At 30.6% G+C, this 23,098-nt stretch overlaps 1 protein-coding gene across 6 annotated transcripts in view; it reads left to right on the top strand.

Moving 5' to 3' along the window:
• The window catches only part of LOC134711484 (tyrosine-protein kinase SRK2-like), a 63,969-nt gene extending 46,943 nt beyond the window's left edge, over positions 1 to 17,026 (top strand). For all 6 annotated transcript variants that reach the window (XM_063572093.1, XM_063572094.1, XM_063572098.1 and 3 more), the window contains 7 exons: positions 5,141 to 5,244; positions 6,204 to 6,374; positions 7,736 to 7,900; positions 8,793 to 9,052; positions 9,577 to 9,730; positions 10,648 to 10,779; positions 11,813 to 17,026. In XM_063572093.1, the coding sequence (XP_063428163.1) occupies positions 5,141 to 5,244; positions 6,204 to 6,374; positions 7,736 to 7,900; positions 8,793 to 9,052; positions 9,577 to 9,730; positions 10,648 to 10,779; positions 11,813 to 11,991 (1,165 nt within the window). In that variant the 3' untranslated portion in view covers positions 11,992 to 17,026. The remainder of the gene's footprint in view (positions 1 to 5,140; positions 5,245 to 6,203; positions 6,375 to 7,735; positions 7,901 to 8,792; positions 9,053 to 9,576; positions 9,731 to 10,647; positions 10,780 to 11,812) is intronic.
• The last annotated feature ends 6,072 nt before the right edge of the window (positions 17,027 to 23,098 follow it).

The raw sequence follows: 23,098 nt of genomic DNA on the forward strand, positions 1-23,098 counted from the left end.
TTTTTTTTGTACTCATTTGTATTTAAAAAGCTAAAGGGGTCACTCCAGCGGTGTCAGGCATGCTTTAAATGTAATTAATAATACTTGAAATCATTGTTGTGCCCAAGTAGAATGCACCAGAGGATATTTTGCAAGTATGCTAAAAGGTATATACATTTTTATAAATGTAAATTCTTGTAGGTCCCTGTAAAGTATGTTCAGATATTGATTACACTTTATAAAAAAGAAGATGTGGTATGATTGCTAATGAGACAACTGTCCACAAGAAGACCAAAATGACACAGACATTAACAATTATAGGTCACCTTGGGGACTTCAACAATGAGCAAAGCCCATACCGCATAGTCAGCTATAAAAGGCCCAGATAACTTGTTTTGTTTACGTTCCACTATGATTTGTTTAGAGTAAAATATTTTTTATATCAGAATATTAACTCTAGACTAGGATGGTCACCATTGTCACACACAAACTTTCAAATTTACAAGCAACGTTACAAGACATCTTATAGTGAGATCTATAACATAATGTGTCAAGATCTAGAGCGTTGAATGCTTAGGCTATCAATAAATACTTTTTTAATTGGAGTGAAGATGAACAACAGTTATTTTGGCCCACATCATGTCATATTTTAAAGGGATTATTATCATTAATCAAAGGGTATATGTTAAAAGTGAGAAAAATACTGAACAGTGGCTATTATGTATTATTGTGTCACCTGGAAGTATCCAGTCGGGCAATACATTCAGATTACCTCTGTCATTGTCACGTGGTGTCAAAGTTTGCTAATCTTCAACTTTCTTGAAAAGGACCTGTAAAATACGATAATTATCAAATTGAAATCAACTCTTTCTTATAATAAAAGATTAAGGTAATTCTCTTCTCTTTTAATAGTCCCAAATATAACTTTTTACATTGATAAGAAATGGTGGCTTCCTGTTGATCAAACAATCGGCTGCCGTACATAGAGTTGTTAATGGTAAAGAGGAACAGGTGCCCTTTCCTTTACATAGTGTACTTATTACCTTTCCTTGTACCTAATTAACATTCCGATCTTTATCTCTGCACAGGTGTAGGTACATTTTAATAAACAGGTAAAGGAATTTCATTGATTTTAATACTGAATAAAAGTCACACATGGTTTTATTAATGTATTAATATTTCACTTTGATTGGGTCTTGATTTGAATGGTGCATGTTTTATTAAATTTGAATTGACGATCTTGTGCTCTTGGAAGTTGTCATCAAATTCAAATTTAAAATCATTAAAATCAGAAATTAAGTACTTGCACTTGGTACAAGGCCACAGTCTTTTATCCTACTGTGTACAGATAAATAAGAAGTATACTAATAAATTTTTGCCTAATTTGCTATTATACAAATAAGGTATCCTGTTGCCCCCTTCTATATTACGGAAGGAGTTCATATTATCAAGGTCTTTATATCGTCGCTGTTATGCAAAAACCTTGTATCTCAATTTTTTGCGGAAATCTTTTTATCGATTATTTAGGATTAAATATGTATGATCCACTGTATGCGAAAATATCTGATCTTCTAACCAATCATTAACTTGAGTTCTGACATGTGACGAAAAAGTGAAGTCGGATTGGTGAGACATTTTCTTGTGCGAAAATATCGTATCTCAAAAGAAAAACACATGGCACGGCAGCTGACATTATAACAGGTACAATTTTAGGTTCTCAAAGCTAATATAGCTTTGAAATAATGAAAAGCTTTGAAAAAACAACATAGGTGCAGAAATATTTGCTCGTCTTGGTAATTGATTGGTTAGAAGATCAGTTATTGTCGCATACAGTGGAACATACATATTTAATTCTAAAAAATCGGATTAAAAGATTTCAGTTTTTACTGCCTGGTGTAAAATTATCAAAACCTTAGATACGAGGTTTTTGCATAACAGCGACGATATGGTCCTTGTTAATCTATGTTGAGTTTTATAAGTTAATAATCAAAGACTATGACTTGGAATTTATAAATCTCAACATTGAAGTTGGGATTAAATCAAAACTGTAAAAGTTTGTTAGTTGTGTCATGGTGTGTTATTTGGCTTATATTTGTGTAAGAGTTATTTTGGGTAAAAAACATGTTTTATTTTAAGAAAGTAAATTTTAAGTTTGTATTTTGTAAAAATTGTAATTAATTGGTTTAATTAATTTTACCTATGCTGTGGCATTAGTACTCGAAATGTCACAGTTTGCTCAAAGCACTTAATTTTGAAAGACTAATTGTAATAAGCATATGTCACTTGGAAATTGTTATGTTTTTTTTATCAAAGTTTTATCAAAACAATATAGGATTATGCTTTGTTAATTAATGTCTATTTTTTGTTAATGAGAGTAATATTTACATGTCGAGTCATATTGATTTATATTTGGTTTTAATATAAATAGCGTTGTAAAATTTAGGAAAATCAGTCACCTTTCGGAAACCTAACCTTTCACTACTAAAGTCTATTATACTGGTACTGTAGGACTGTCGACCAGTCTACTAGTTGACTTTGTAGTGTTTAGACAAAAATGTATTTTTGACTCACCTTTTATTTTTGGGAATTTTAAGATTTATAAGCAGTCAGTGTTTCGGAAGCGTAACCTCACACTACTCACGTCATTATACTGGCCCTATAAGACTGTCTACCAGTCTACCAGTTGACTGTGTAGTGTGAGATAAAATTTATCTCTTGACTCATTATTTAACTTTGGAAGACTTTTGAGAATCCTTTTATTTTGAGACTTTGCATTTTTGAATTTGAGATTAAGTATATTTTATGATTTAGTCATTTTGGCATTTATTTTATATTTTACATTTTAAAGAGAAATAGTTTTACTTTGGATTTGATATTTAGATTTGATACTTTGTACTTTAATTAGATTATTATTATTATTTAGAATTGTTTACTAATTGATTTGTTATCATCATTCGTTTAAATTATTACAGTAATTAAATTATGAAAACCTTCCTTGCGTTTTAGCTATGCCTATCAGAACATTAAGTCTAGCGATAGACTGACCCCCTGTCCCTTGGTTCCAGCACAAAAGAGTTAGCTCCCCCTTATCTAACAGTGCTCTCGAGTGAACCTTGGTGACAGTTGTCTTTTCTACAATTTGAGTGAGGTACCATGCTGACAGGTACTGGTGTATGGTGTCACTGCAATTTATATAAATTAGCATGAAGCATCTGCTTTAGACTAGTGAACAATTCATGACAGCAGGCCATCCGAATACATCATGGACCACATTTTTTTGTCAGGAAACAATCATTGGTTTTATTTTGATACCGATGATTTATAATTGTAATATTGTACCCCAAAAAATTATGGTATATTATAAATTCAGCTTGTGCAGTGCTCCAAAATAGTGATTGTTTTCCGACATGACTTTTCTTCTTTTTTTTTTAAATGTGTGACAAAACAGACCTTAGGCAAACTGTTCATGTTAAAAAAGTGACATAAAGAAAAATGACTGTAAACAGCAAATCTAATTACCGTTAAATACCCTTTCATCAAAGTTATTACTTATAAAGGTTCATTTTAAGGCTGTTACATGTATATGTATCTGTTTACCTGAAAAAGTAAAGCCTACTAAAGGTAAACTTTTGCTAGAACTTTTATAGCTTTACAGCATAGTGTTGATAAGAGGATTTTAAGAGTTCTGTGGCATTGTAAATAGCTGTCTTCATTAAAAACAAATGATATTTACACAAGTCCTTTTTTCCAGTGGCTCTAAGTTCTGAAAATCATTATAGAACATGTCAGTTCAACAGGCAGGTGTCAGTTTGGAAGTGGATATTGACCCATTCAGTACGACTTTTTTATTGCCAAGTTTAGAACTTCAAATTTTAGTTTGTGTAATTTTCATTGATCAATTGTGTTCACTGAATGTCGAGTTTGTCTTTTGGTTGTTTCTGTCATTTGGTTGCTGCCTCATGGAGTCTTAGCTCCTTTCAGTCATATTTTCAATTTTGTATGACATCCATTATCACTGAACTCTAGTATACATATTTGTTTAGGGGCCAGCTGAAGGACGCCTCCCGGTGCAGGAGTTTCTAGCTACATTGAAGACCAATTGGTGGCCTTTAACTGTTGTCTGCTTTATGGTCAGGTTGTTGTCTCTTAGACACATTCCCCATTTCCTTTCTCAATTTTATTCATGTGAAAGAACTACAAATGTATTATCTTTCCTGTCAGGGGTTGATGTCTTACTAAGGTGCATCTCATTTTATTATATTTCATTTATGATCTAAAAACTTAATTTCCTGTCAGAATTTAGAAAATTGATTAATACTGATAGGAGGAGGATTATTCACTAGTTATACCACATCTCTCACCTTTTTCTAATGGCTTGGCAAAGTCTTACAGAGTTTTGTTGAATTGATAAAATGTTTGGCACACTTTAAATCAAGGAAAACATTTTGGCACTCTCTCACTGATGAGGGGATTGTTGCCAGCAGCCGATGATCTTTAAGATTTTCTTGAGTGGTAACTATAGGAAAACTTGAATTTCGTCCAGAAGAAATAAATTGAATTACCATGGGTGTTTGTTTACATTGAGAGTTGTAAGTACCACACATCTTGGTTTTAAATTGATGTTTTGTACTGTTCTTCAGCATTTAATCTTTGTGTTTTACGGTTAACAAGAAATGGTTTTAAAAGTTTAAACTGTCATATTTGTCTGTTTTATTTCATAATTCCCTATTTATCAATTTCAAAGATTATGAAAAACCCCAGATTCTACAAGAGAAATGTAAAGTCTTAAGATTATTCTATGCATGAAGAAATATTATATATGCATTGTGTAGATACTGGTTTGTCAAACTAAAATATAGAAATAACTGAAGATTGTTGAGACAAAAATTATCATATCTTTACTCATGTTATGATAGACAGCTAGGATTTAAGTAAAACATAACACTTTCCTCAAAGCATGTTTACTCTTTATTATGTATGGTAACTCTTAAAAAGAACAATTATAAAAAGATATCTGGGGAAAACATATATGCTTTCTATTTCTAATTCAGCATTTTATAAGATTTTTTGCTTGTAGACTTGCATATATATACATTAAACAAAAATGAAAGTATGATTTGAATTTAAATTGTCTTTGTAAATATCAATATTTTAATTTCAGTTGGTATTTTGGCAAAGTGAGCCGGCATGCTTCAGAAGAATGGTTGTTATCACCAGGTTATCCGAAAGGTACATTCCTTATTAGACAGGGAGAAGCTGCTCCAGGTAAGAGGTTTTAATAGACAGGTAGAGAGGAATTATATTCATCTTTGCATATTTTTCGCACTTGTTCAGTTTCATTTATTGAGAAATACTCATGCCATCTTTGAGGATTGTAAATTTAATATAATCATATGATAACAAACTGATATAAATCTGCTTGAACTCTGTAAATACTACATGAAACATTTCATCGCAAAATAGAAAGAATGTAGCTTATTCTCAAGCATAATAAAATGGCCCTGAAATACTCACAGATGAATAGATACTTTTCCATATCAACATGCATGGATACAGCCTTTAAGTGATATATGGGAGTCTTTGAATGTTAACCATACAATAAAGAAAAGGCCATGTCTTTGATACTTCTGATCAAGGAGGCTCCCCCTTTTTGTGGGAAAAATTTGGTTGCTTAAATAGGGAATCACTGAAGCGTGACTGGAAGGGGTCCCCCTTAGGTCCCATACAAAAAGTTCTGGATCAGTCACTGTTAACCCTATATCAACCCTACCATGTCACACCAGCTTGGTTAATATGGGTTTTTCAGTCAAGTTACTTTTGAAGAGCAATTGACAACATATAAATTACCCTGCTGTTTTATTAATTGGCATTCATTTCTAGTTTGATATCATATGCAGAATGTAACATAATAATAATATATGTACAGAAATTGAAGCTTGTTTCTAGAAATAATGTAGTCCACAAAAAAATCCTGAATAACCTGAACAGCAGATGGTCAATGTTTAGTGGTATGAAGATTTCACTTTTGATGACATGAAATACTATGTGGAGTTTATATACATATCATATGTGGTCATTTTATTGTAGAAAAATGAAAACTATCATTTTGGATTTGATATCATTTTGTTATTAGAGATGTACATATTGTGTCATATGTTTGGCAGTTTTTTCTGCTGTACCTGCAATTTTTATTTATTTTTTTTAATTTTCATTTTCTTTTTCAGACACATATACTTTATCTGTAAGAGACTGTGATGAACTTAGAGGCTATTTAGTCAAACATTATAAAATTCATAAAGAAACCAATAATGATGGGTTACCTTGTATAGAATATTATTATATTACTCCAAAACGACGGTTCCGGTCCTTACAAGATTTAGTCACAAATTATTCAGGTGAGAATTGATCATATATGGTAAAAAAAATTTCACTTTTTGTCGCAGATTTATACTTCAAGAAGAAAATATTACAAAAAAGTTCTATCATTGAAAAACAAGAAGCAAAATTTACTGTAAGAGCAATGAAAAACTAAATAAAAACAAAGAAGACAACTTACATACATGTACATGTACATGTATACAGGACAATATTTGATTTTAGAAGTTCATTTGTCATTAATACACAAAAATATGATCAATAGTAATGTTTCATAAATGTGGTAAAGAACATAACAGACTGGCACTCCAGCTTACTCCACCAGTCCTATCTGGCTGCCACGAAGTTACTTAAAGTGGCATCAAACACCAAAAATCAAATCAAATATTTTTACATTTGCAATCTTAGCTTTTGATTTTGTGATGGATATACATTAGAGGTAGTTCAAACTTATTATCACTTATTTGATTGTTAATGAACTACAAGCATTAGAATTGCTTCATCAATCACTGCTTACAAGAGATGATTAGAGAAAAATAGAAATGACTAGACGTTTGCACTTGAAAATGCCACCATTGAAATCCTTGAAAATTTTAGAAAGTACAGAGAGTAATGGGGGCCATGGTTATTATATAAATTATCCTTAATTATTGAAATATCAGTTTATATTGTTAGCCTAAAAGAGAAATTATAGGATTCTTTAAAAAATGGTCATCTGCTCCTGTTGACTGGTACCTGTTAGCTTACATCAAACTTGTACCTGGCAGCTTACATCATTGCTGTTTATTTGGTAACCAGGTTAATGATCTCACATGACCTGAATTATGGATGCTTATGAAGTGCTCTGTACATTAATAATGTAATTATGGAGAGATGTCTTAGGGTTAAAGAGAGGGTGGAAAGGAATTCCACTAAATGGGGCTCCAGATGGGAAATTGTTAACAAGACCATTATGATGTTGGAATCAAATTTGGCTTCAGTCATTCTTATTTCCTTTAAAATCTTTAACTGTATAAATAATGCAACTTTAAATTTAGGGGATACACAGGTTTATTGTAACAAATGATTAAAAAAAGAATGACTGTTTGCAGTTTTTATCCTTCATTGTACATGGAAGAAACACAAATATTTGTGGTTTTCAGATATCTGAAGATTAAGAAGAAGTAAGGATGGAGTTGAAATTAAAATATCATACGGACCGCAAGCAGTAGTTTGGTTAGAATTGAGAAACAGATCCTTTGCAAAACCATGTGTATTCTGATTGAGCTCTTGTAACTGTATTGAATTTAGACGTAAATTTTGAAATTATGAAACTTATGCAAACTAAATATAATTTTTCAAGAAGTAGATAAGACTATATGTGTAAATTCTTTCTTTGCAGAGTCCCCAGATGGGTTGTGCTGCAAATTATTACAAGCTTGTTTAAAGCCACGGTCATTATTGTGGGCATTTGAACGAGGAAACCCTGATGAGTTCCACACAGAAAGGGAGTCAATTGTTCTTATTAAGAAACTCGGCAGTGGGCAGTTTGCTGAGGTCTGGTTAGGTAAGATAATATGATTGAAACCATTAGAAGATTTAGTTTAAATAGCACACTTTAAGGTAAAATGACCCAGCATATAGATAAAAATGCCTAAAAATAAACTTTATAACCTCTTTCAACTTGTTGATCAAATTTATTTATATAATTAAAGAAAAGAAAATATAGGGCGTATATCTATCCATGCAATAGACCCGAAAAGCACACCAAACACACAAAAAGCAAAGGAACAGCACTTTTTTTTGTAGTTTTTCATCTCAAAGTCACAATCAAGCCTTCAACACAGAGTAAAAACTCTCATCTCATTGCAAGTTGAAATTTACCTAAAGTTTAGGGGCCCTGCTCAAAATCTAGGATCCATTGGGCTAATGGGCTCTTAAGTTTTGTCCCTGATTAATTCAGAAATTATTGCGATGTTTTTTATTATTGGGAAAAATGTGACGGGGATATAACTGTAATAGTTTAGACTTGCAGTTAGAAATTTTTTATATGAATTAAACAGAATGTTTGTTGATATCGGAAACATTAAAATCTCGTTGCAGTCCAAAATGACAAAATCACAATAATGAATGCATGCAATTATTTCTGAATTTACAGTCACCTTAACCTTTGCACCCATTTGAACCAGGAAATACTAAGATTTTGACTGGACCAAATTACCAGAAATCTGCCATAGAATTTTATCTGGCAATGTTTCAAAAACTATATGATGCAAGTTGAAAAATCCTAATTTATAAATTTCAAGTTATCTCTTGGTAGATAACTGTGATTTTAGATGGAAACTGCAACAACTTTGATTGTATGTCTAACATTAAAAAAGAATGAAAAGCGTTGTTTCTTATCTTGAAAGTGCAGACAGTCTAAATTAGTGTATATTAACTTTCTTTAATTTTTACAGGTTCATGGCATGGTTCTCGACAAGTGGCTGTTAAAATTCAGAAGAGGGATGCTGTAACGACGTCTGCATTCTTGGATGAAAGTCAAATTTTAAAACAATTACAGCATATAAATGTGATAAAACTTTTAGCAGTGTCTAGTGAAACTGAACCAATTTATATATTAACCGAATATATGCCAAATGGACGATTATCAATGTATTTACGGGAGGGGAAGGGGAAAGATTTGTCAGTGACACAGTTGTTGTGGATTGCTGCACAGGTATAATTATATCAATAAATCTTGAATCATTCTAAAACTTTATAAATAAGTAAAAATTCATTGAATCAAAAAATGAGAAAGTCACAATTTTTGGCTGTTCTTCATCTGATTTGTTGCTGGAAGATTTTATCAATGTTTAAAATAGCTCTCACCTTCAGCAAGTTCAAGACCATTAATAAGATTAACCTAAGTGATTCTCTTCTTCTTTTTTTTGAAAGAATAGTGGGAACATTTAAGGAATGACTGTAATATTTTTTCTGTCTATGAAGAAAAAACATAAAAAAAATGTGGTGCATACTGAATAACACGCGTAAAGAAAAAATAACATAAGCACCTAGAAATCACACAATTTACCTTCTGCCAAAAAATAAAAAACAGTCCATACAAGAAATTACTAAAATAAAATTCCAAAAACCTATAACTTTTGTGGTATCAAAGTATGGAATGATAAAAAACAGTTATGTTCATTGTATTATAAAGAACCTAAAAGTAAGAAAATAACTAGATAATTTTTGTATTTGCAGATTGCTGAGGGCATGTGTTACATGGAAAAGGAAAAATTTGTACATCGGAACCTTGGTGCAAGAAATATACTTGTTGGGGAGGGTAATAATGTAAAAATAGCCGGTCTTGGGATGACTAAAGTTGTTGATGATCCTGATTTTAATTTCAGAAGAGGCAAGTCCAAGATCTCAATATATTTGATTATATATGCTTTGTTAAACTGAGATAATAGTCCAGATTTAACTTAAACTATGTTCTTAATGTTTTTGACCTCCATTAATATTCAAAAGTCAATAAGATACATAAAATATTTATAATAAGATAATGGTTTTAGTTTATTTTAAAAATTTGCTGTTCTAAAGTTGTTCATCATCAGAATACAAGCTGTTCAATTGATATTACACTTGATTATACTTAAGGGGAACCAATAGAGAAAATAATCTTGTGTTTATTCTAACTTGCAATTTTAGTGTATGCTCTTAATAACATATATAATGGAAAATATGAAATAATATATTTTGAGGATAAAAACACAAAATTTCTTACTTCAATACTTTTAAATTTCTCAGTTTTGATTTCCATATTTCATATTTAGTTTCAAATATATTGGATAAATAAAGCTATACAATCAGTGACAGCTTGGAATGATGTTAGATGACTGAAGACAATTTTTTTACCCTACAAAATTTATGCATATATAGAAAAAATGTGCAATTGATTTTGATAAAGCTTTCTTAAAACATTACTTATAGGTCAAAGTTGCATTCTTGTTGCTACAAGCAGAAATCTCCTTAGTTTTTAAAATTCCATTGCGTCTTTTGGTGCTAAATGACAATTAAAGAATATTCCTGCTGCAATGTGTTCATGCAGTCTTTCAGACCATTCATTAGAATTTTTATATGACTCACTGTCATTTATTTTGAAGAAAATTAACAGTAATGATTCCATAAACAGGATGTTTGTTTTCAAATACAACTGCTTTGCTTAAAATTTTACAAGCAGGGACAGGTATTACAGACTCATAAGGTTGAATACTTCAGACATTTTACATAGAATCCATACTATTTAATGATTTTCTTTTAACTTTGAAGGACTAAAGATGGCAATCAAGTGGATGGCACCAGAAGTACTACTGTGCAACAAATACAGCACCAAGGCAGATATATGGTCGTATGGAATTGTACTAATAGAAATCTTCACCTACGGAAAGGAACCTTACGAAGGTATTAACATGATCAAATGTAAAGAAAGATAACTCTTGCCATTATAGATTTGGCATTGTGCAGTTTGTTCTTTCAGACATACTGTGAAAGTATTCTATTTTATGTTTTTAATTTAAAATTTTTGTTTTCTGAAGAAGAAAGAACTAATGAAGAATTTGAAGCACTCCGAAATGTAGATTCTTGAAAATGATCATAATATGAAAACTCAAATGTTAAAACACTACAATATGACTAAAATATCTTCATTCCAAGTCTTATCTAACAAATTCTTATCCAAGCAAAATAGTATGACCAGTTGCGTATAAAAAAAGCGATTAAAAGTGAAGTGTTATATTGCGAATGTAAAAATGAGAAATATGAACACAAGTTTATATGAACTGGATTTATCTCAGCACAAAACAATTCAAATCAAATATGTGCCAGACTAAAATAAAATAATGTGTATGAAACCATTTAAAAAAAAAAAGAACAAATATGATGTGTTTATAGACAAAATTTTCACAATGTTGCAAATATAAATCCACATTAATCAATAAATTATGTTGAAAAGGCCATAAGAAGGAGAGCCCTCTTCTCCTTTTAATTCTGAAGTTAAGATATTTTTTTTTATCAAGTGTCCGTCTTTGTGAGAATCGGACAGTATTGAAGAATTTCAAAACGTGGTCAGAAAAAACCCACCAACCTAATAATTCTATTTTATTATAATGTTGACCTCATTTAAAAATGGTTGGTCTTTCATTTCTCTATTTATGGTTCTTTACATAACTTTTGGTTAGAAAGATAGAAAGTTAGAGTTATCTCCCCTCAATTGTTAACTTCTATTGCATTTTAACCAAATTTTATCCTAAAATAACAAAACAGGAAAAGAAATCAAATGTTATATTCGTGCACTGTTATACATCCTGAAACTTAATTTATGTAAACTTCTCTGTGTTTTTGTTCGTAATCATGTTATATTTTGTGATTTATTCGTAAATTGGAGGTTAAGTTGATGTTTGTTTGTAACTTAACAAACATTTCTTTTATATTGTAGGTATGGGATCAAAAGAAGCATTTGAACTAGTGCAGAAAGGTTACAGAATACCAAAACCAGACATTTGTCCACGAGAGGTTTACGATGTTATATTATCATGTTGGAATTGTAATCCTCCTCCTCGACCTTCATTTGACTTCTTAAACACATTTTTACACGACTATCAGCCAACATCATGACATAGGACTCTACTAATTGGTTGATACTTATTAGTGTTTTGGCAGATTAATGCCGAAATCTTTTTTATGTGTTCAAAATACATAGAGGCAGGGTAAATAGCCAGGAATACTGCCACAAATGTGAATATATTGGGCTATTCAAGACAGTGCTGTTGGGATGGATTCAGAGAGCCATAACTGTTATTTGTTATTGGTTGTAGATGTTCGGTTAGATATGTGCTTATTTGGTGCAAAATGATACCAGTGTGGGAAGAATGACAACTGTAGATGGTACAAATGAACTTTTTTAGAATGAAATGTATTGTTTTTTTTCTAATTTCTTCTATCTGTCTTCTTCATTAGATCAATAATAATCGATCCTGTCTTTTATGAGATGCTCTTTAGTTTTAACAGACATCTTCATGTCTATCACATAATGCGCAACTTTTATTCAAGTCATGCATGATGCTGTGAAAAAACACTAAACAGTTAGATAGATAAATACATTTTAATTGATGTAAAGGTTTAGTCTTAAAATATCAAATCATGATTTATCATATGGAAAATTTTGTTTTATTATTAAACAGATTTCAGCAAATTTGAGCTGTGTAATATAGGAAACACATCACAATGCCTTATTTATGCAACAACTATACCAGAGTTTGTGATTTTTATGGTAAACTTTTCTTTATCCACATTAACTTATGAAAATTGAAGATTGGGCCTTTTCTTTTTTCCACCTTACTCAGACAATGGGTTGTTTTGAAATCAAGGTTGTAAATTAAAAAAGATTTATGTTTCCATTGCATGGGTTGTCAAAATTGATTTTATTTTCATGTGATAATGGATAGTATTAATTAATAAAATAATTTTCAAAAGTCCTACTTAACATGATAAAAGACCAATGTTTTCCGTTGGTATTATCAATTATTTAATACATGTGCAATGTATAGATGCTTAAACAATTGTAAATGATAGAGAATATTCAACAGGCAGCAGTTACCATGGTTACCAAACTATTAATATAATGGAATATGTGTTTAATATATACAAGTGCTGTTTATTTTTCTTTGGATGATTTTTTTATTTTGTATTACATGTATCTGATTTTTGATTTATCAATATTTCTCTCTCAAATCTGTTTGTTTTATTTTTATGTATGTTTATGGCATATGAAAAGCCATTTAATTATTTACTGCCTTTTTGATCATGCATGCAGAAATGCTGAAAATAAAAATCAATTTTTGTGTCTTTGCATGAGGGCTATTTTGCTAATCATATAATTGGGGTCATAAGGCAAAGCCAATAAATTTTGCTGACCATAGAAATCAGTTAGAAATTGTACTATAGTGGAATCATAGAAAAATAGCCTTATGACGGCTCAATTTATATTTTTCTAAATAAGCCCAGAAATAAATTTTATTTGAGTTGACAAATCATGTGTATTAAATTAAAGCGTTACATGAATTTAAAATATTGATACTTATATTGGTAAATTTGTATAATTTATAAATGAGCATACAAACTGCCATTCAATTTTAGACAAATTTTATCTTGGTCTAATCAATCTAAGTGTGCAATGTAAAGATGCAGAACAGTAAATTGTATAAGCTCATGCTGCTATAAATAGACTATCACAAGGGACATCAGTGTTTGAATTTATGAAATGACTTATCAATTAGGGGTAAGGTAAACAATAGCTTGGTAAGGTAAACCATAGCTTGTAAATAATAGATCAAAATTGAAAGTACATAAAGGATCATAGTTCAGTTTTGTTTGAAATAAGAATAATAAAACAACCCATTAAGAGCATAAAACATAAGATTTCTGAATTGTGAAGCATTTGGGATTTTTAAAATTTCCGTTTGATTCTAGAAAAGTTTTCCCTGGTCTACAATCCTTGATAACTAGGGCAAATACCTATATGATATGCATTGTACTTAAGTCTACAAAGTATATTTTATGATTGTTCATACTGTCTCGTTTAAAACATTACAGGCAAGATTTTCTGTCCCATTTCATTAATATTTTGTTTTATCATTTTACAATTTCATAAACAATTTTTCCTTGAAATTTTAAATCTTTGAATTTTGTAGATGCAATTTCATAAATGAAAAATACCTAAATTGTAAAATGCGAATTCGGTTTGAGATGATATTGTCATGTTTTTCATGTCTTTGCATGTGATCCATCTTAAGATTTAAATTATGAGGAGAGGGTGGCTATTTTACACTATTTTATAATAATTGCAAAATTTACTAAAATAAACCCCCAAAGTTAATTTTCATTATATAATTGATGCTTCTGAAAAAGTTATGTTTGGGTTTTAAATGTATTACTTGCATATAAATTGTTAAAGGTGTTTTTCGTCTAAACCATACATTTAAATTAATCATATGTTCCCCCGAAGAGCCCATTGTATCTCTTTCACACACAATCATTGTTTAAAAATAAAACAAAGAATAAATTCAACAAAAATGATGAATTAAATATTAGAGTGTTTTATGGCATAATTCAACATTATATTATGTAATTTTCCTGTATGGTAATTGTAGATTTCATTCTAAAAATTAGTAATCTAACAATGCAGTTTTTCGGAATGATATGATATGGTATGCATTTTGTAAATGTTCTGTCTGTTAATGAAATACAATAAATTTGACTTCCTTGTCAACAGGCTTTTAAACTTAAATGGATACTGTAATGACGTGGTTCTGTTTTCATTGTCTGATTAAATTCTGAATTTGTTTAATTTTGAAGTAAGTAAGAGAAGGAAGTTAGAACTGAGAATATAGATAAATCTTTATAGTAAAATTTGGTGCAAAAAGTGTATGATTTACGGTGCAAATTAAAACAAATTATCTGTTCAAGTATTTATTTTTTTAAACAGAAAGCAAAATTTTCCATTTATTCTAGCAATCAATTTACATAGAACGATTGAGCAAAGGAAAATGTTGTAGGCCCTTATGGAGTTTAATCTTCCTTTTTTTCTTACTATGGATTGGGAATGTGAGTATTGTGGTTACAAAACAGTGCACAGGTTTCATATTCAAAATTCTTTTCATTGTTTTGAAATTTGTTGTGTTACAGGCGCTTGTATTACCTGTTTTCAAGGTTAAAAAATTTGATGTACATATTTAATATGTAATTAATTATTTTTGTCTGTACATTTCATGTACATATCATTTGTATATCTTTGTAAGAATTTGTAAGTAAAATGTTTTCTTTAGTCAAATTTTATGAATAGATTTTATAGAACTGTTTTGTAAAAAAAAAATCTTTAATGAATTTAATAAATCTCTTTTCCTTTCTGCCAAATATACATTCTAGCAGGCTAACTTCTATGTTTTCATTTTTCATACATGTGTTTGTTTTTTTATGTATCTCAGAATATGAAAAGTTAGTACACAACTTCAGTCTTTACTGCTAAGCCGGATATTTGGTTTTAAAATATTGATTGTAAAATTTTATAGGTTGTATGTTTGATTTTTTGAACATTTTATTGTAAAAAAATGTTTTGGGCTTATACCATGTTTTGAAAATTTACCAAAAAATTTATAGAATTGTATCTCTTTTTAAAAACTTTGTAGGCCCATAAATGTTTCCTTCTAAAAAAAAAAGTTTAATAAATGTATAATGTTATGTCTGTGAAAGTGCTACTCCATTTGTGACAGGTTGTCATAGTGCAAGCTAATTGTTACTAGTTGAAAGGTGTCTGCTTTTGATAATAATACATTTTCTACAGCAATCTCAACATATATGTGTTTTTGTATGACTGTTATCACATTTTAGGCCAGTTTTCATTTCATTTATATGTTATTTACAAATCATTTTGGCATTATATGTCTCATTGTATGATCAAAACATAAATCACTGACAAATTTATATTCTTTTTGTGTATGGGCATTTTTATAAATACAAATTCTCATTTTGAAAATGGGAAGTTTTTTTGTTTAGATTAATAATAATAAATTTCCGGAATGAAAAGAATTGGAAGGATAGATATGACATAATTTTTATTCTTCTGATTTTAGTATTAAATAATATAATATGGTTCTAACATTTTCTCATTTGGATGGGAAAACAAAATATCACTTACTCACTTTTTTTATCAAAATTTCAAACAAATATAAGAGAAAATCAAAAACTGGTTTTGGTCTTCCAAGCAAAAAAGTGAGCACCTAAGCAAATCAAATTAAAAATGCTTCCTAAATAAATTTGTTCAACTTTTAAATAGATCATTCATAAAATAACATTTTTTTAACGGACCTCAGTTTCTTCATTATAACACCACAATGTATATTTTTCATAAAAATGTATTTATAACTGCGATAAAAATTAAAGGTTTCAGTATTAGTGCTTTAATTGTATGAAATCATGTCCATCTGCAGAAGAGTCCAAAAATACCATGCATGTCTTTTTGAGGATTTGTAATCAAATTAAGTAGCTGAAGCTCTTTTCAAACAAAAAAATAAAATCTTAGGACATTAATTGATCGTAAGTTTCTGAAATGAACCTTACTTATTGTATATTTTTTTGATGAAATGAGTCTTTTGGTGACTTAAAATATTCTGAAATCGATGTTCTTTTATAAATTTATTTAGTTCATGCTAGTGTCATGAGTGTCTTGATAAATTATTAGCACAATATTAAATTTGTAAAAGAAAGAGAAAGCGAAAACATTCTTCAGCTACCAGAAATGGGAATGAGAAATTAACTCTATTTTGATTCTTGATATTTTGAATATATATTACCCGATTTTGAAAATAGTAATAAACACAATATCTTAAAAAGATTATAAGATTCAAAAGAATTTATTATCCATGGTATTTTTGGACTCATTTTATCATCATATTCATATTTTCCAAAGCTGTGTATAATCTTTACAAGGTTGTAAATTATGATTATTAGTTGTACGACCTATAATTTTTTGAGCTTTTGTTTTTGTTGACAGTTATGACATCACTGATGCACGGTGATCTTCTGTTGTTGCTGTTTACTTGTTTTTTTTTGGTGCCCTTTTGTGACAAAAAGAGCAATAAATATCAAATATAAAAAAAAATTGTTTATACTTTTATTTATTCAGATGTCTGGATTTCGTGATGGAGACTGCGATAATGCATACGTGGAACCCAGAGAAGGCACTTCAAAATCATACTCAGTAGGAGTCAAATATGCCCCGCCACATTATTTATGTATGTGCCTGTCCCAAGTAAGGAGCCTGTAATTCAGTGGTTGTTGTTTATTTATGTGTTACATATTTGGTTTGTGTTCATTTTTTTACATAAATAAGGCCGTAAGTTTTCTCGTTTGATTTTTTTTACATTGTCTTATCGGAGCCTTTTATAGCTGACTATATGTGGTATTGGCTTTGTTCATTGTTGAAGGCCGTACAGTGACCTATAATTTTGGTCTTTTGTGGATAGTTGTCTCATTTGCAATCATACCACATTTTCTTTTTTATATTTTGTATTTTGAAAAAGCAAGTGTAATTCTAAAATTGCCTCTTTAGATGTTCATATAAAAAAGATGTGGTATGATTGCCAATGAGACAACTCTCCACAACAGAACAAATGATACAGAAATTAACAGCTATAGGTAAGCATGCAGCCTTCAACAATGAGCAAGGCCTATACAGCACATAGCTATAAAAGGCCCTGAAATAAAAGATGTAAAACAATTCAAACTAGAAAAATGAACTAAAAACAATTATGTAACACAATAACAAACAACAAGCACTGAGTTACAGGCTCTTGGCATGGGACAGGCACACACATACTGTATGTGGCATGTTAAACATGTTAGGGGGAACCTAATCTTCTCTCTAAACCTAGGACAGTTGTGTAACAGAACAACATAAGAATGAACTATAAAAATCAGTTGAAAAATGGTTTAACTAATCAGATGGATACAAATAGAAATACATCTAACAAAAAACAGAGAGGATGTGACAAGGAGTACATATCTGAGAGTACTTGCAGTTGCTGGCAGCTTTTTCAAAGCCAATAACAACTAATACAACAAAAATCATGCATCTAAGACTAAACTATCAGTACACATCCAACATCCAATGGATTTAGTGTAACAACATCATAAACAGTCAAATGTTACCTCATGTTTGGTAGAACACCTCCCTGTGCAATGGTGACACCAGACAAGAGTTTGTTCAACTCTCCGTCGTTTCTGATGGCCAACTGGTTCCTGTTCTGTCATGTAAACCATTTGTGTAAAACTTTATATTTCAGAAGGGATAATAATAATGCTTCATACCAGATGCCTTATGTTACATAGTTTTCTGTCTGTCCATTTGGTATATGGTATCCTTGTAAAGTCTACATTTTCGTCAGACAGGGTTCCCCTAACCTCAACCTCATTTCATGGATCTGTGATCAAGTTTGTTTTTCAGGGTCAAGTCAATCTCAGATAGTGTATGGAATGACTGTAAGATGTACATATCAGTCATTCCGAAGTCTGCCTCATTTTCCTAGTTCAATTGCTTTGTTCAATGTAATGTGTATGTCTGTTAAATAGCCTCAAACTTTTTTTCATGCTGTTTTTTGTCAAGTTTTGTCTTGATGATAAAGAATACTCTTCTGCATCTGGGTGTATTTGGAAATTGGGCTCAACATATTTTGTCTCACCTACGATAAATTTCAAAATAAGCCAGACATAGAGATTACTATCCAGCGCTGGTGGAGACTGCAGTGTATACACTATTTGTATGAAGCTTTATATTTCAGAAGGTAGAAGACCTGGATGCTACTAACCTTGTGTTTCAAAGCTTCTGTCTGGCATATGTCACTGTCCTTGACCTCATTTCCATGGTTCATTGGTCTATGTCAAGTTTTTCTGGATAAATCTTTTTCTTGAATACTTTAAGCAATACGGTCAATCATATTTGGTGTATAGAAAGATTGTCAAGTGTACATGTATATCGCTTTTTTTGTTGTTCTTTATTTTGTAAATAAGTCGTGTGGTTTATAGTTGCAATTGATTGGATTGTTTTACAATTGGCATTTCGTGGTCCATATACAGTTTATACATATACATTCCCCATTTCCATTCTCAATTTTATATACTAAATGCAGAACTGAAATTCTAGCCTGTACAGAAAACCTAGGATAAGTGCCGACTTAAAAACGTGCTTTATAATGATTTAAGTAATATCCGTAAACGAATGAAAATTATATATTTTACTTTTTAAATATTTATTATTTTTCAAAGGAATTAATGTCGATTTTCCAACAAAAGTACTAAATTATTGAAATACATTATATTTATTCTTGTTTATTGGAAACAAAGTTTTTTCTGATTCAATAGTTCATCATAAACCAGCACACTTTTATGTGCTTATATTTCCAGCACGTGTTCAATTCATAGAAGGGGCTATTGTGACCGAGTGGTCTAAGTAGATAAGTTCTGCATAAAGATATAAAAAAAAAAAGAAAAAAGAAAAAAAAGTATACTGCATAAAGATAAAAAGAAAAAGTAGTTACTACTGCAATCACTATAGCCAGCCAACACCCCACGCGTGCGGAGTTAAAACACAAAACCATTCATACAAATGCTGATCTTTTCCGACTGTAAGACGAATCGCTTGATGCCATCATGTACTTTCATTTCGTATAAAAACAAGCTATGTCGTACGAATGCAACCCAAGCAAGGTTATAGAAAAAATAGCTCCACCCTTCAAATTCTTATTAATAAACACACGTTTTTTGCATAGTATTCGTGTGGATAATCCCGTCTTTTTTTGTGCTTTTAAGGTAGCACAATACAAAGATTTTTTTACTTCCAATCACTAACCTTTGAAATGCTGTAACTTTCTTATGAATACATAGAAAATAATAAAAGAGGTATATATAGATAGATAAAAGATTAATCTTTTTAATGGATGCAATATTTTTATTATGCAATCATTATGTAATCAATTATTATGTAATTAGTGGCAAAATCTGGGTTGTGCCTGATGTTCATATGATGAAATCATAATCTTTCAGTCAGTTTAATTGAAGTCTGGAGCTGGCATGTCAGTTAACTGCTAGTAGTCTGTTGTTATTTATGTATTATTGTCATTTTGTTTATTTTCTTTGGTTACATCTTCTGACATCAGACTCGGACTTCTCTTGAACTGAATTTTATGTGCGTATTGTTATGCGTTTACTTTTCTACATTGGTTAGAGGTATAGGGCTGGGTATAGGGGGAGGGTTGAGATCTCACAAACATGTTTAACCCCGCCGCATTTTTGCGCCTGTCCCAAGTCAGGAGCCTCTGACCTTTGTTAGTTTTGTATTATTTTAATTTTAGTTTCTTGTGTACAATTTAGTATGGCGTTCATTATCACTGAACTAGTATATATTTGTTTAGGGGCCAGCTGAAGGACGCCTCCGGGTGCGGGAATTTCTCGCTACATTGAAGACCTGTTGGTGACCTTCTGCTGTTGTTTTTTTATTGTGGTCGGGTTGTTGTCTCTTTGACACATTCCCATTTCCATTCTCAATTTTAAGTTCACTTAAATGAATTTAGCTCTATCATCTCTTTAACTATACAGAAAATTTTAACGAAATCTTAATGAACACATCATGGGCTTCAAAATGGTGTCTCAGATTGTCTCTACAGGATTCTATTCTCTCGTAAATCTCTAATTAGTGTAAACATCCGAACCACATAAAAGAAGATAATGTTTAATTAGGTGTAAAATTTGTTCTAAACATTCTATCTGAAATCTGAGACACTCTTTTGTAGATAATGGCCATAGGAACAACATGTAATAAAATCAGCTCTCTATGGATACCTATGCAGAAGCTAATTTCATTTGAAAGGGGAAATTTGGTGAAAAATATTTTAGACACAGTTAACATTATAATTGGTAATATAATTGTTGCATAATACTAACATTGCATTAATTTGTAAGAGTAATCTGTTAGCTATCCAAAACTACCACTTTTATAAAATTTCAAGCATTATTAAGAAAGTTACAGCATTTTAAAACTTTGGAGTTGGAGTTATAAAATCTTTGAATTGTGCTACCTTAAACCAGAGACATATATGTCTCTGCTTATATATGTCTCTGCTTAAACGAAGTAAATTTTATAGATTATAATCATAATATTAATGATATACAATAATTATTGAAATTTGCTAAATAATTTACGAGCTACTAGTATCTACTTTAAAATCGACATTCATATGCCAATCATCAGCTATTATAATTGATTTCACACGTGGAATACTGCTATCTTGAACTCGCTGGACAATGTCTATCGATGTTTTGTGTTTAAATTTTGTTAAAAATTCAAAATTTATGTAAAATATATTTATTTATTTCGATAATTTGTAAACTAGATATACTAATTGACTGTCGTGTTTTTGAATGAGCATTACATTTTAAGCAAGAAACTATTTTGCGATTTTTTTCAAAATATGATGGCCGCTTTTTTTTTTATTTCGTATAAAAACAAGAGTGCACACACTGATATGTCTCACTTCTTTACTGTCCATTGGTTTTATCTTGATAGTCCTAAATATAAAGCTTTACTGCAACTATCACATAAACTCAACATAATCCTAGAAAATGAGTCTTCTATGGTCAAATAACCAAACTGGAAATACATGTACACCTTACAATTATTCCGTACAACAAATATGCTTAAACTAAAGCTGACCTTTTGCACATAATATTTTAGAAACAACTAAACCAGGACAATTTAACACTGCTCCATAAAATGGGATTGAAGTCAAATGAAAACTGCCCGACGGACACCAAGCCATTGCATTGTACGCACATACCAAATATCGTTATCCTATTTCTCATAATAGGAGAGAAATGAAGCACATAACTTGAAACTGTTTTTTTTAAAGTAGCCACCGAACCGTCAAATCATCAAAATGAGGCCAAGGCCACTGGACATATGACAGACGGAAACTTCATAACATAAGCGACATATGAATACAAAGTATGAAGAATCAAGGTATTCATTCTACCTTCTAAAATAAATAAGCTTTTAAAAGAAGTTTGATATCGCCGCCGCCGTCACCACCGCCACCGGATCACTTTCCCAATGTCGAGCTTTCTGCGACAGAAGTAGCAGGTTCGACAACAACATTATTCAGTTCTGCAATAATGTAGAATTTTAGTATCTACAATGTCTCCGATTGCTAAAATTTATTTTAAAGTCTTACTGACAGTGATTTTTGACATGTAAGTGTATACACATGTAGGACCCTAAGTACCGTACCTTTTCTTTTTGTTGATTTTGTGGATATTTTATGTTGCTACAATTGCCAGTGACGGATCCAGGGGGAGGGTTTCCTTTTTTGTTTTAAAGATCAATGCATTTAGATTGGGAAATATATTTGGACCCTCACATTTCTCGAGGTTTGGAATCCTCCCTTTAAAAATGGCTTGATCCCTTAATATTTCATTCAAACTTAACATAACAATTCATGCATGGGTTACACAAAGAGGAAATTGCCATGAATGAGCGATATAGATTCTATTAACCCACTAACTTATTATTAATAACATAGTTCATCAACCAACACATTTCCTTATTATCATGACATTTTGAATTTATGAATTATGATAATAAAAAAGTAATTTGATATACTAGTAATATTCTGGTATACTCTAATGGTAAACAGAACTAAGTCTATTCATTTGCTTCTTATTCTTAGAACTTATACATAACGTCACATTGCATTTAAGAATACACACGAAACACTAAAAGACGAAAAAAGTGAAAACGAATACTAATTATATATGAAAATCCTAAATCAAACATGCGACTTTAAGATTGTGTTTGCTTTTCGCACTGTAACGTTTTTCTCTTTCTTGTTTTTCTTAGTGCGTGTTTTTGTGTCGGTGTAAGTTATATTTTATCATACTGAATGAAATGCAAATGTAAAAAAGCATAATAAATTGGTTACTGGTAGTTATAGCCATGAGGTAACAGAATGCATATATATATATAGTATTGCTAGAAGCCATTACTAGTAAGCTTCTGCTAATAGTTTCTTTAGAAAACTATAAAAAAAACACTACTTTTTGAATTCCATGCATGTAAGGTTTAAAGCCATTTTTGTATATTGAGATAACTATTTTCAACGCTTATTGATTTTTTTTT

Source organism: Mytilus trossulus, chromosome 3 (assembly GCF_036588685.1).
Source record: "Mytilus trossulus isolate FHL-02 chromosome 3, PNRI_Mtr1.1.1.hap1, whole genome shotgun sequence".
NCBI lineage: Eukaryota > Metazoa > Mollusca > Bivalvia > Mytilida > Mytilidae > Mytilus > Mytilus trossulus.